The following is a 13,582-nucleotide window of genomic DNA, read 5'->3' as shown; positions in this document are numbered from 1 at the left end:
TTTACTTGTCATGGGGATTTGTTTAACTGGTTTGCTTAAAGGAATAGTTTGCTTAGAAAGTAAAATTTTCTGAAAATTGATGAATTCGCTCTGGAGTGAATGGGTGCCGTCAGAATGAGAGTCCAAACAGCTGGTTAAAACATCAAAATGATCAACATGTACGCTTGCAAATGGTGCTTGATCTGTGCATACTTCAGACAAGATTACTTTTCTTTGCAATATTATGGATAGCAGTCATGTTTTAGCTGGAAGTGATGTTTTTATCAGCTGTTCGGACTCTCATTCTGATGGCACCCATTCACTGCAGAGGATCCTTTGGTAAGCAAGTGATGTAATGCATTTCTTTAAATCCGGTCCAAAGAAGAAACAAACTCATCTGTTTTACTTTCATTCTCAATTTTCGATTGAAGTTTACATTTTTAGGTTAACTATTCCGTTTAATCTTGTCACCCTTTATAGATAAGATGACTTAATTTTTTTTTATTTTTTTTTTGATTGTTGCATGTAAAAAAAAACAACAACATTCTGATATTTTGAAATTTAATGTATTTAACTTCACAGAATAAAAACACATGATCTGTTAACTGAAACCTAGACTACTAGTGAAATAGTTTTATTTTGTTTGTTTTTTTAGGTTAGTTAGTCACAGAAACATTAAAATGCTGCACTGAATGCCGCAGCCCAAACAAAGATCAAGTGGTCTTTGTTGCTCGTCTCACCACAGCTTCATTGTTCATCTGAGCCTAGATTTGGTGCTTTAAACACAGTCCCATTCTGACACTGTGGAAAAAGCCAATCACAACGCCTTCTCCTGGATATTAGCAATCTGACATGTGATGGATGATTTTCTGCTCCCTTTTGGTAATGTAGTAGAAAAGCATCAGCATGAGTACTTTTGTGGGCTGCCACACAAACAGCACCAATTCACTGTGTTTTAAATACCAACAAATTAATTTCTACTGTCATTTCTGCTATCATTGTATACAGATTCACAGTTGTATCGTGCCTTTTCAGGTTCAGTCTGAAATAAGGGCAGCATTATTGAGATGACATTTGAATTGAGTGTCTCCATGACTGCAGAAAGGCTCGGGGAAACGTGACACAGGCCTTATTGTCAAGACCAGCTGCAGCGTTGAGAAACCTAGCAGAAAGGATTGGGTTTTAATTCTCATGGTCAGCCGTTATGCTGTACGGATAGAGAGACAATTAAACTGAATTGTAAACTAAAGTTCTGTTAACATAGTCGAGATCTTTTGTTTTGAGATTCTGTATAAGGTCTTTGTAAAGGCAAATTCTGAATGAGCTCTGTATTAGGTTAATATAAACCTGGTGTGGCTGTGCAAGATAATTTATTAAATTGCAATTGTAAGTCGCCTTGGATAAAAGCATCTGCTAAATGCATAAATGTTAATGTGTATAAATCCACTCAATGTTGCATGCTTTTTTTTTTTTTACTTCATTGTAACGCTGTGTTTAATCTGAATTTAGTTTCTAGTTACTTTCTGAACAATATCCACTTTTAAAATAAGAGCGGTTGCCACCTTTTGTAACTTAAATATGCTAGGTTTCTAGCTATTTTACTTGCAAAAAAAGAGTCCATTATGCTGCTGCTTTATATTGCAAACTGGGAAACTGTTATCATGTTTAATTTGCTATCATAATCATAAACACACTGGTTTGTAATGCAAAGAGTTTTACTGTTTACCGCACTTCTTATAGGTATTTAGTGGCTAATGAAACAGAAGTCATGCATGTGTAAGAGTTGTAATATAAGGTGGTCAGTCATTAATAATAATAGATTTTAAACATAATGTCTCGCTTTTGGGATCCGTTAAATCTGTCTTGGCATCTAGGAGAAACTCCATCAATGACATCATTCATGTCGGGCAAGGGTGAGGCTGGGCGAGAGCTCGAGCAGGGAAGAGGTGGCACCAGGAATGCTTTTGGACTGGTGAAACGCACAAGCTTGGACTAATATTTCGAGCAGGGTAAGTGATATTTAATATAATTCTGATGCTGTTATTTTCCTACAGCTGTCATGCAAGTATTGCAAAAGATATTTGAACATTGGTGCACGGTTAGTTTTATTTTATGTATTGCATTATTTAATTTGTATATATTCAGTATAAGCAACATTTATACTTTTTATATATGACTGTATAATTTACAATGAATATATAAATTACTGTAATAATGCAGTATTTGGCAAAAATTGGCAAAATTGTGATTTTAGTTTTTAAGTATTTTCTGCTCACCAAGGCTGCTCAGAAATACAGTAAAACACTAATATTGTTAAACAGTATTTCAGTTTATTTACAGTTTAAAACTGTTTTATATGTGAAAAAAATCTGTGATGCAAAGCTGAATTGTCTTCAGTTGGCACATGATCCTTTAGAAATCATTCATTTTCATTAATGTTCTGATTTGCTTTTTTGAATTTTAGTTTACTGTTTTCATTATCAGTCTCTTAGGTCTAAAGGTTTTCTCATAATGAAGTGCTCTCTTGGACTTTTTCTATTGGTCTGTTGTGTGACTCTTAGCTTGGGTAAGTTAACGCACATGATTGCTGGCTTAGTTTTGTGTGGCTTTGGTCATGACCTCAGTGCTTTTTATTTGAAATAGGCGTTAAGCATTATGGATCCCAATTCTCCTCTGCAGGCTCGTCTCTTCGATGCTACAGGTGTGAGGATTACACTGGGGGACGATGTGAAGTGCAGGAAGTTTGTTCTTATGAGGATGCATGTTTATATCTTCATGAGAAAGGTTTGTGGGTGACGTATTAGTATGCAGTGCTACAGATCCTCCTGAGAGGATTTTACATTGTTATTTATTTTATTAATTTAGTGTTTGGTTCATGTTACATTTTAAAACACAATTAATGTTTACATTTATATTCTATTATATAATATTATTATCCAACATCTGCAAACAAGTGACACTAGGCATTTTATAAAAATTAACATTACTTTTCTGAACTCCTGATGAAATGACTACTAACCAATGAAGTTGATTAGTGTTGTGTAAGTTTCTAAGTACAGTATAGTGGCTTTTTATGACTAATCACAACTATACTAAAGTTTGATAAATGTGACCCTGGCCTGGAGCACAAAACCAGACTTAAGTTCCTGCAGTATATTTTTAGCAATAGCCAAAAAAAAAAAAAAAAAAATTGTATGGGTAAAAATTATCAATTTTTCTATTAGGTAAATAACATGTTTCATGAAGATATTTTGTACATTTCTTACCGTAAATATATCAAAACTTAATTTTTGATTAGTAATATGCATTGCTGAGAATTAATCTTTTTTTTTTTTTTTTTTTTTTGCGCCCTCAGATTCCAGATTTTCAAATAGTTGTATCTTGGCCAAATATTGTCCTAACAAACCATGCATCAGTGAAAAGCTTATTTTTGAATGAATTGACACTTAAGACTGGTTTTGTGGATCATTGTCACAAATAATCACTTACTTAATACCGTTAATTGATTCGTAATTAAATGTCCATCAAAACAGTTTCTTTTAAATAAAAAGTGTAAGTTTTTAGTTTGATAAAGTTTTGGTGTTTTAGAGATGGAATTGTTTATTCAACAGCCTTCAGATTTCTTTGTAATGAAATCATACTGTACTGAAGGAAATGAAAATTAAGAAATGCTCCAGAACAAATAAATAATAATACAGTTATTCAGTTATTCAATTATATACAGCTTCACTATTTATTATTTATTTTATTTTTTAAGAATGAATTCAGTTCACACAAAATGTGCTGTATGTAAGTTTTTGTAAATACCATAATATGTGCAGATAGAAACTTGCTCAGTTAACAGTTGTTTATCTGAAAAACAATGCTACAGTCAGTTATTCTCCTTTGAAATGTGTGTTCTGGGTGGAATGTGGGTCTTTGCCAGCCCACTGCTAGTTTACACAAGTTTGCGGAAAACACAGCGTATTTAATTTCATTTATTTTCTAGTGTGTTCGTTCCTATTTGTGTAGTCAATTTGGCAACTGCGTATGCGTCAAGTCTGAGGAGGAAGGGCCGTTTGAAAAAAACCCTCTCAAATATTTTAAATTTGGACTGCAATACATATATCAACCACTAGTTGTCAATCCTACATACAGCACCTTTACATTTTTATAGTATAGTGTATATAGTATTTAAATTCTATAGTAGAAATAAGTTGATCATTTCAATTCTAACTTAGTTTTTATGAACTGCTTGAAAAATATGCGTCTTTTAAAATAACATTAAATTAATATAATACCATTTGTTTTGTTATCTTTTTTAAGTGATTTATTTTTCATTTATTTAAATATTCTATTCTATTCACTAACTAACAGTTTGCATTTTTTAGGTGGGAAGACCATTCGCCGGTGCATTCGTTACACTGACTGTGATAACTCTCGTCTGTCCCAGCAGTTTCCGTCTATATATGAATATACTTACAGGTGCTGCAACAGCGACCTGTGTAACAGTGGACCAGCGACCGCAGCAAGCATGTGGCTCTTATCTCTGCTGGCAGTGCCCATCAGCCTGTGGTCCTGCTGCATCACTGCATGATTTCTCACTAGTGTCCTCGAAAAGCTATTTCTTGCCATACCATTTATGGATATCTATATATTTACAATGTACCATTATTTGTGATAATTTGGTTTTAACTAACCACTCGTATATCAAAAAGCACTGCTTGTATTAAACAATTTTTATTCTAATAGCATTGACATTTTCTTTTTTATTTAAATGAATTTAATTCTATTTTGGCTGATATTTGAAAAGAACGCAGAAAAATGTTTGAAATGTCCTTATAAATAACTAATTAAAAATAAACCTGGATTTTCTGAATTTATTCATTTGTGAATGTTTTTAAAAACAGGTGCTTTTAAGGTTGTCTTACCCTTTACCATCTTAAATGTCCAATTTCAAACCACCTGCACTGCTTTAAGTGTCCATTCAGCACCGCGGACAGCTCCACTTCAACTAGCCATTTAAATGCAGCACCTAAGATCAATATAACACTAAAATAGCTAAAAAGGATGAATATATTCAGTGAGTGGATTTAAAACGGCAGATTTTAAAATCACCACCAACTGAATGCAGATTGAACAGCTTCTCTCACTGTAAAGCCTCTAAAAGTAAAGTCTGCCCAGCTGTTGACCACTAATCCTGTGACATAACAAGCCATTTTCAAAAAAAGTAAAGAAAATTTCTGGAATTCATTCAGTTAGATATATAAAATGTAATTTACTTTATTAAATATGTGAAATACACAAAATAAATTAACCCACTGATATTTAAACAGTTAAATCAACATGGAATGTATTCTCTAAAGGTCACATTTACATTAGAGTCTTTAGTTCATGATGTAATGTGTTTTAGGAGTTCAGGTCCTCTAGTTCACAACACATAATTGCACAAGCCCACACAAGGTAAACACAATATGTAAACTCTTACAAACTAAACAACTATGATAGCCACATTAAAGGGATAGTCCAGCCAAAAATTACAATTTTGCTATTATTTACTCACCATCAGGTCATTCCAAACTTGTATGACTTTCTTTCTGCTGTGGAATGTGGAAGATATTTTGAATAATGTTTGTTGCAAAATGGTTTCAGTATCCATTTACTTCCATTATATGAATAAAAAAAAAAACAATATAAGTCAAAGAAAACCAATACTGTTTGGTTACCAGCATTCTTCAAAATATCTGTTTGTGTGTGTGTTTCACAGAAGACATACAGGTTTGGAATGACATGAGTGTGAGTAAATGATTCCCATTGACTGGTTCCCATTGACTTGCATTGTATTATTTATCTATACAATGGTAGTCAATGGAACTGAAACAGTTTAGATACCAAATATCTTCTTTTAAAGAATGTTGGTAATTAAACAGTTTTGGTTCCCAATGAATTACATAGATGGAAGTCAAAGGGAATCAAACCTTTCTGGTTACTAACATTCTTCAAAATGTTAGATTTTAGGGTCAGGTCATACAGGTTTGGAACAATCTAAAACTCAAAACATAAACACATCTCATCTCAGAAAACAAGATGAGAACACAAAAAGGCAAAGAATATTTTTAAAAGGGTTATGGTATCAAAACCCAACATACAAACATACTGTACAACTGCCACTTGTTTGCTTCAACAGCGGCAATAATACATTTTAATTGAGGTATATGCCATATTTAATTTGACGTGAATAAAAACAAAGCTGTGGCAAATAAAAACCCATCCTGTTAAATCATTTGTGCGGTGTTAAGGTTTTTAGTCATGTTTAATGTGTCATGTGTATTGACTAAACTCCTATCAACCACAACCTGCTTTTAATTCTCACTGAACAAATTATGGCATCTACCCTAACTATGGTCCATATCTTTACCAGTACTGCCAAGATACCACATTTTCGGTTAAAACAATCCTAAAATTCATTATATTGCTTGCAGAAAAGGACAAAATCAACAAGAAATTCTCAGAGGTAATCAAAAACAATGCGGAGATGTGCAAACAACCGCAGATGTGCAAGTTTTGACAGTTTACAAAACATGTGTAGTAAAAAACCTATTTGAGACTATTATTTATAATATTCTTGACTATGAAAGGGATAGTTTACCAAAAATGAATATACTGTCATAATTTCCTCACCCTCATGTTGTTCCAAACCCATAAGACTTTGGCGAATCTTCGAAACACAAATTAAGGTATTTTGAATAAAACCTCCAATACTTCTGTCCACCCATTACAAGACCAGGTAACAAAAACCAAAAGGTTATAAAGAAGGTGTAAAAAAAAAAGCATATGGATTTAGCGGTTTAATCCAAGCCTTGTGAGTTTGGAACGACATGAGGGTGAGTAAATATTGACAGAATTTTTCGGGTGAACTAACCCTTCATGCAAACTAGTTACAAGTAACTGCTGTTATTTCTACTTCCATATCTGAAAAACCAAATAAATGTTTTTGTTCTAATCACTCATGTCCTCCATTGTTTCTTCTTCCATCTCTCTGCCTATTTCCTCAAGTTTCACTGTTTTCTTTTGACCCTTCTTCTCCTCCTCCTTCTCTGTTTGCACGTACCAAGGCTTGGCTGTCATGTCATCGCAGGCCCTGCCACCACCCCTCCTGTAACCACCCCGTCCTGCCCTCACCAGCCCCCAGCCCTGAGGTTTACCCTCGTGGGGTCCACTGTCTTGCACACCTCTGGTGTGGTCCAGCTCCTTAGCACTGAGAGCCGGCATGCGGACTGGGACGGTGTTTCCAAATTTGGAGTAGTCGACAGAGTAGCGCCCATCTTCCTCTGTCATAATGGAGACGAAGCGTCGACCCCACAAGATCTCCTCTGGTGTGTAGGATGTGCGGGCCTGCATTGTGATGCCAGTGGTCTCAACAACACCTGGCAGAACAGAAACATCGGCTCAGTTTCAAAACCTAGTGAGCTATACAAAATCATTTCAGTTTAGAAATGACTGGAATTAATTAACTGACTACTATTAAAATGATTCCAATAAAGAGAATGCACTCCATTCACCTTCCAAAATGACAATGATCTCCAGGTCTTCGGTAGCCAGTGACTGTGCTGAGACCTCGTACAGCGGACTTCCTCTGTCAATGGTGTGACTGATTATAAGTGGCGAGACCAGGAATATGCCATTGCTCCTGAGAGGGTTTTCCACCTGGATATCAAGCTGGCAAACAGGAATCACCTCACCCTCCGCAGTCACTGTCCGCCGAATCACCTGAAGAACAGAAATCAAGATTAGGGTGGAAATCATCTCAAGAAGTTCTGGACAGAAAAACTACATGCTTAAAGATACAGGGGTTTCACAGCGATTCCGTAGAAGAACCATTCAGTGATCAGTTCAAACATTTAAAGAACCTTTCACTTCTACAGAACCTTCTGTCCAATGGAAGAGTCCCATTGATGCTAAAAGTTCTTCATGAAACCATAGAAGCCATGTTTTTTCAGAGAGTTGAAGATATTTGTCACCTGCAGCTGTATGGTGGCCGAGATGATCATGCTCTTCCTCAGATCCCCGACACGGAACATGAACGTTGGTCGGCCGTTCCGCGGTGCAATGACTGCGTTACGCGAGAAGATGAGGGTCTCTGCTCTCCGGTTGGCTTGAGCTGTCTTCATGAAAACACAGCCCAGCATGATGGCGTTGATGATCAAGCCCAGAATGTTCTGGATAATGAGGACTATGATGGCCAGTGGACATTCCTCAGTCACCATTCTTCCTCCAAAACCAATAGTCACCTGATATTACAAAAATTACTGATATTACAGGCTCAATAAAGCTCAGCTATTTGTTTCTCAGTGAGTCGACAACTGGATTCAAATCCTTCCAGAGTGCTCCTTACCTGCACCTCGATAGAGAACAGAAAGGCAGAGGTGAAGGAGTGAATGGAAGTGACACATGGCACAGGCCCAGGCTCGTTGGGATCTCGAGGCTCCAGATCACCGTGAGCGAATGCTAAGAGCCACCACACCATGGCAAAGAGCATCCAGGAGCAAAGGAACGCCGAAGTGAAGATGAGCAGGGAATGCTGCCATTTGAGGTCCACCATGGTGGTGAAAACATCTTGGAGGAACCGGCCCTGAGAAGCAACAGAATTAAATCAATACAGTGTATCGCATCAGTTGCCTAATAAATACATTATTCTACAACATGTGAGTGAATTTAAACACTTGTTTGGACCAGAGTTCATATGTGCAATGCACCTGTTCTCGTATATTCTTGTGGGCAACATTACAAGACCCGCTCTTGGTGATGAAACGTGCCCTCTGTGACTTTGGTCGGATGCGACTGGGTTGTGTGGCATCCTCTGCAAGTCGTGTCAAAAGGAAACCATCAGACAAAAGGCCTTTGCGGGCCAACATTATGACAATCTGTGGCTGATTGGTGCTCCACACTACAAAGAGAACAAAAGAAACGCATATAGAAATTAAATTAGTTAATTTTAAAAGGAAAATTACATTAGCACTAAGAGATTGTCTCTATAACACTTTGTTTAATTACAAATAAATATATTTTTTCACCTATATTTAAGATAAATGTATTTTAATTACATATATAGATTTCCATCACGTTAAATTTCGGTTTCAACAAACTCGATTGTATATAAATGAAACAAGACTGAGATGTATGTATAGAACTAATAAACAAAAAAATATTGTATAATAGTATATATAATATTAGCATATTTAAGGTTATATATATATATATATATATATATAGCACATTTAAAAGCACATTGTATGCAGTGCACTGTATTCGTAAGATCGTACATTATGGATTCAGCGGACAGTTGTGGTTGTAATCATTCAACACAAGCACTGAAATATCACAATCAGCGCTCCTGTTAAAACATCAGTATTAAAAGAGTTAATTGTATTCAGAAATCACCATCGTAAACCCCGCTTCATGTTCTTTTATATCTGGGTGGAAATACACTTCAAACATAGTGCAATAGAAAATATATTTAATGTAATGCACAAAAATGCACACGCGCATTCAAACACGCAAATATGATCACATTGAATTTTGCGTCAGTTATTGCAATTTGCGATTCGTCGTTATGATGACCATATTACCAAGATTATGCATTACAAAATAATTATGCTTACCAGCACAACGGTCACACGCGCTTTTTACTTCATATCAAATGTCGTTTAAAATAAATAAATAAATAAATAAATAATTATAATTATTATTATTATAATAACCGAACACAATTTTTAAAGCAAACGCAAGCAGATGGCTGGCTAGGAAGCTTATGCAATCAGACGGAGTCCTTATGACAGAAAATGAATGATTGGCGGACAAACATATCCCAGAATCCTCAGCGACTGTACTCTGCTGCGCTGATCAGCGATTCGCTTCGAGACAATTGTGAGCTGTTGAACAGTTGACAACAGTTTTACTGAACGTCTGAGTGTTAGCTTTTGTCTAAGAAGTCACTTACAGTTAAAACGAATAGTTTTTAGTGCTATTCGGCGTGTTTTAGAGTGTGGTTGTTTGCAGCTTAGCTCTTTAAAGATGGCTGATACATGGAATCGAGGTAAGTGACACGTAGCAGTTTTATTATAAGTATAAAGTCATATTTTCATTTCATCTGTTTTATTAGTATATCCACACGATATTTCAGCATTACGATGCCTCTCTGGTCTAAAAAAAAATATTTATTGTTGATCTTGGTAGTGCAATAAACTCGAAAATAATTGTGTCCAGATTTGATATCATTTAGTGTTTTTTGAGCTTAATAACAAATGAATTTTGTGTACTTGACAGGACATGGTGCTGTGGATGACATGTTGGATGCTGAAAACAGACTGATGGCAGAAAATCTGGCCAGTAAAGTCTCTAGACTCAAATCTGTAAGTCAGATTTGATGTGATTTTATTGTATTTTTTAAGTCATTTTGTTGCATTAAAATGTTATTGGTCTCATTCACAGCTGGCGTATGACATTGACAAAGATGCAGAGGAGCAGAACACATACTTGGATGGCATGGTTGTTTTTTTGACATTGTTGTATGTTGTATTTGCAGTGTTGGCACATGGGTTTAACTCATCATGTGTTTAACATCCTTGTTTACTCAGGACTCCAATTTTCTCAGTGCAACTGGCCTGTTGACTGGAAGTGTGAAGAGGTTTTCCACAATGGTACGATCCGGCCGAGACAACAGAAAGATCTTGTGTTACATATCCGTGGGTTTGGTTGTGGTCTTCTTCCTGCTGTACTATCTAGTGTCACGGCTCCAGAACTAATGGGACGATTGCTAGTATTTAGAACGGTTTCTCAGTTGTATGAGAATGTTTGGTCCTCTCATGAGGAGATTACAGTGAAGTGTACAGCGGATGTCTTTGCATTAACAGAAAAGAGGAATGACTGTGGCGTGAGGATGATTTATCACATTTCACTTTATTTAAGCACACCCTTTGTTTACACTATCAAACGTGGTCTGTTCAGGTGTATATTTTTTTATTCATATTAGAAAGAAACATGCCATTGACCAATATTTGCTGAGTTATTTCAAATTAAATAAAAGCATATTTTTATATTGTTTTACTGTTGTGGATAATGTAAGTAAATGGAACGATTTTTTTCATAATTATTTACATTAAGATGATTTAAATGCAAATGCTTCTCTTGTGATTTTGCTTTTCTACCCAACCCAAAAAATAAACAGATAAAAAGTGTCCTTACATGACATTCATTTAAAACTGTTTGAGATAAATCAGATGAACAAAATCATAACATTTTATTTTTGTAAATGAAATGGTTTACTATAATCTCCTGAAATGTTTCCTGTCATCTGATTGATATTTCACACATTTATAGAATGTAAACTTTTTTGTATAATTCTTACATTTTCAGGTCATGGTTCACGTGTACTTCATGAATTAAAACTACAGAGCTTTGATCATAAAACTGAACATTTAATTATAAACTTACTAAGACACAAATCTCATATTTATATGCATTTTATGTAAGCAGTCTGCTGTACTCTTAAAAAGATCCCATTATATACAAAATCATACTTTATCAAAATAAATGGGCAATAAAGTTTTCATTTATATATATTATCTTATGGTTCAACAAACGCTTTCATTTCATAATTCTAAATTAATAATAAAATAATTTAATATGCATTTTAATATATGAAACAAAATGTATTTGTCATGATGCCGCTGTTCTCCTCCAGTCCGCGGGGCGGCGGTGTAGCTCAAAGTGATCGTGTGAGTCGCGTCCTGTTTCTCTCGACGAAGAACATTCGGGATTTTCAAGACGGCGGCAGACGGTCAGTTAACGATCTTTCCCGACGGCTCTCATAGGGCGAGTAAAGAGTGTCCTGTTTTTTTGTCTTTTGTTTTATTTTGTTTTTGTTGCATTTAATCTGTCCTGATGTCCGGTGAAGTGGAGGCGAGCACGGAGGAGCAGCAGGTTTGTTTATTCAAACACGTTTTGTACGCGGCCATTCCGCATCTCACAGTGTGATTGTATTGATTCACTTTACCTTCGTGTTAAAATAAAATCTCCATAAATATGTCGGGTTTACACCTGCTAGACCATATAAAACAACCACTCTACTTAAAAGTTTTATAATATTTTTGAACAATGCATGTGTTTGTAGTTCGGCTTCATACTGTAAACGTAGCTTCTTTAGACTAACGTTAGCTCTAAAATTTAAAATGTGTCTATAATAGAACTGTAAATAGTTTTGTGTATAATATGCTTATAACTTTTTGAAGGGGAAATTAAGTTGTCAAAAAATCGTTTTATATTGCTTGGTTCAATGTAGCTGTTCTAACTTTAACAATTTGACATGATTTGGGATAAAAACAGCTATCTAGAATTTATCGATCTGCTTTCTACTGCTTAAGAATTTGTGTTTTGACATGGATTTCATCCCACATTTAATGTAGGAGATGCAGGACACTGTTGTAAGTCCAGAAAAGGCTGAAGAAGTCAAACTGAAGGCCCGATACCCCCATCTCGGGACCAGGCCCGGGGGGTCTGATCTTTTGCGAAAAAGACTCCAAAAAGGGGTATGTTTCTGAAAACCAATTTTAAAATGTAAGTTCAGTGATTGCAAATAATGACGCTGTTATTCACAGCAGCAAAAATACTTCGACTCGGGCGACTATAACATGGCCAAAGCCAAGATGAAGAACAAGCAGCTCCCGACAGCAGCGGCGGAGAAGACGGAGATCACTGGAGACCACATCCCCACCCCTCAGGACCTGCCCCAGCGCAAACAGTCCCTGGTGGCCAGCAAACTCGCCGTCTGATGCCATTCCTGCCCTCTCCACTGTGTTCCCTCAGCCTCAAGTGTTTTTTGTCTTTCTTTTGCTGTCTTTTCTTACTGTCTTTATCTTCTGCCTGTAGAACCGCTCCCAATATATACATGTACTGTTGTTACCATCACACTCGGATCTACCCCAAAACAGTCTGATGTATTGATGCTAAGGTTCAAACACAGAAATCATGGGAGATCAGTATTATTTTAGGGTTTTCCATCACTTTTTGATCTTCTTTGTTCTGTGCTCGTCTTGAAATAAGATCTGCATGAATAGAAAACATGGACTGGACTTGAAATAATCACATCCACCTCTTCTGCCACAACTGTGCCTCTTTGAAGAAGCAAAAGGCCTCGTAGACGTCAGCTGATTTGAGTTGAAGAAACTCCATGCCCTCTTGAAGTTCGTTGGTTGAGATTTGCTGTTTGGCTCCTACTTGTGAATTATAAAAATGACCTGAAAACTGTCTGTTTCTGTCGGGTGGTGTGTGTTCGCTCACACTGTGGAGTGTGTTGAGCTCTTCGCTGGTTTCTCTAGATAGTGTTGGCAGAACACCGGAGCTGTACAAACGTTTACTGTCACAACTGTGCCACTTGTTTTGTAAATAAACGAAGTTTTGCACATGTGCCGTGTGACTGAGTAGTTGTTTCTGAACTGATTTGCTGTTGGAAAAAGTACAATTATTTTAATTATCTACACAAATTTGAATGGAGACTACTAGCATTGTGCTCTGTCTAGTCAAATTTGATTAATGTCTTAGTTAAATTAAAATTAACCAAACCTTT

At 36.0% G+C, this 13,582-nt stretch overlaps 4 protein-coding genes across 5 annotated transcripts; 3 read left to right on the top strand and 1 right to left on the bottom strand.

Moving 5' to 3' along the window:
* The first annotated feature begins 1,899 nt into the window (after positions 1-1,899).
* On the top strand, positions 1,900-4,846 carry LOC113043740 (CD59 glycoprotein-like). The gene is made up of 4 exons (XM_026203309.1): positions 1,900-1,988; positions 2,464-2,545; positions 2,659-2,763; positions 4,350-4,846. The coding sequence occupies exons 2-4, from the start codon at positions 2,491-2,493 to the stop codon at positions 4,553-4,555; spliced, it is 366 nt and encodes a 121-aa protein (XP_026059094.1). The 5' UTR covers positions 1,900-1,988; positions 2,464-2,490; the 3' UTR covers positions 4,556-4,846.
* A 1,516-nt stretch (positions 4,847-6,362) lies between these two features.
* Positions 6,363-9,769, bottom strand: LOC113043722 (ATP-sensitive inward rectifier potassium channel 11). The gene is made up of 6 exons (XM_026203279.1): positions 9,621-9,769; positions 8,715-8,905; positions 8,354-8,590; positions 7,980-8,249; positions 7,521-7,728; positions 6,363-7,385 (listed from the first exon to the last, which is right to left on the bottom strand). Exons 2-6 carry the CDS (start codon positions 8,871-8,873, stop codon positions 6,958-6,960), a joined length of 1,302 nt encoding a protein of 433 aa, XP_026059064.1. The 5' UTR covers positions 8,874-8,905; positions 9,621-9,769; the 3' UTR covers positions 6,363-6,957.
* A 71-nt stretch (positions 9,770-9,840) lies between these two features.
* Positions 9,841-11,201, top strand: LOC113043743 (BET1-like protein). Its single transcript, XM_026203312.1, has 4 exons — positions 9,841-10,054; positions 10,285-10,370; positions 10,450-10,506; positions 10,596-11,201. Exons 1-4 carry the CDS (start codon positions 10,033-10,035, stop codon positions 10,761-10,763), a joined length of 333 nt encoding a protein of 110 aa, XP_026059097.1. The 5' UTR covers positions 9,841-10,032; the 3' UTR covers positions 10,764-11,201.
* Positions 11,202-11,752: 551 nt separating this feature from the next.
* Positions 11,753-13,423, top strand: arpp19b (cAMP-regulated phosphoprotein 19b). Of its 2 annotated transcripts, none has more exons than XM_026203311.1 (3): positions 11,753-11,940; positions 12,423-12,545; positions 12,618-13,423. In XM_026203311.1, exons 1-3 carry the CDS (start codon positions 11,902-11,904, stop codon positions 12,786-12,788), a joined length of 333 nt encoding a protein of 110 aa, XP_026059096.1. In that variant the 5' UTR covers positions 11,753-11,901; the 3' UTR covers positions 12,789-13,423. The 2 variants fall into 2 exon arrangements, with proteins under 2 accessions (XP_026059096.1, XP_026059095.1); XM_026203310.1 differs by having other exon boundaries at positions 12,615-13,423.
* Positions 13,424-13,582: the final 159 nt, after the last annotated feature.

Source organism: Carassius auratus, chromosome 25 (genome assembly GCF_003368295.1).
Source record: "Carassius auratus strain Wakin chromosome 25, ASM336829v1, whole genome shotgun sequence".
Taxonomy (NCBI): Eukaryota; Metazoa; Chordata; class Actinopteri; order Cypriniformes; family Cyprinidae; genus Carassius; species Carassius auratus.
Note: the sequence above shows the minus strand (reverse complement) of the source record. Positions and strands in the feature narration are given on the sequence as shown.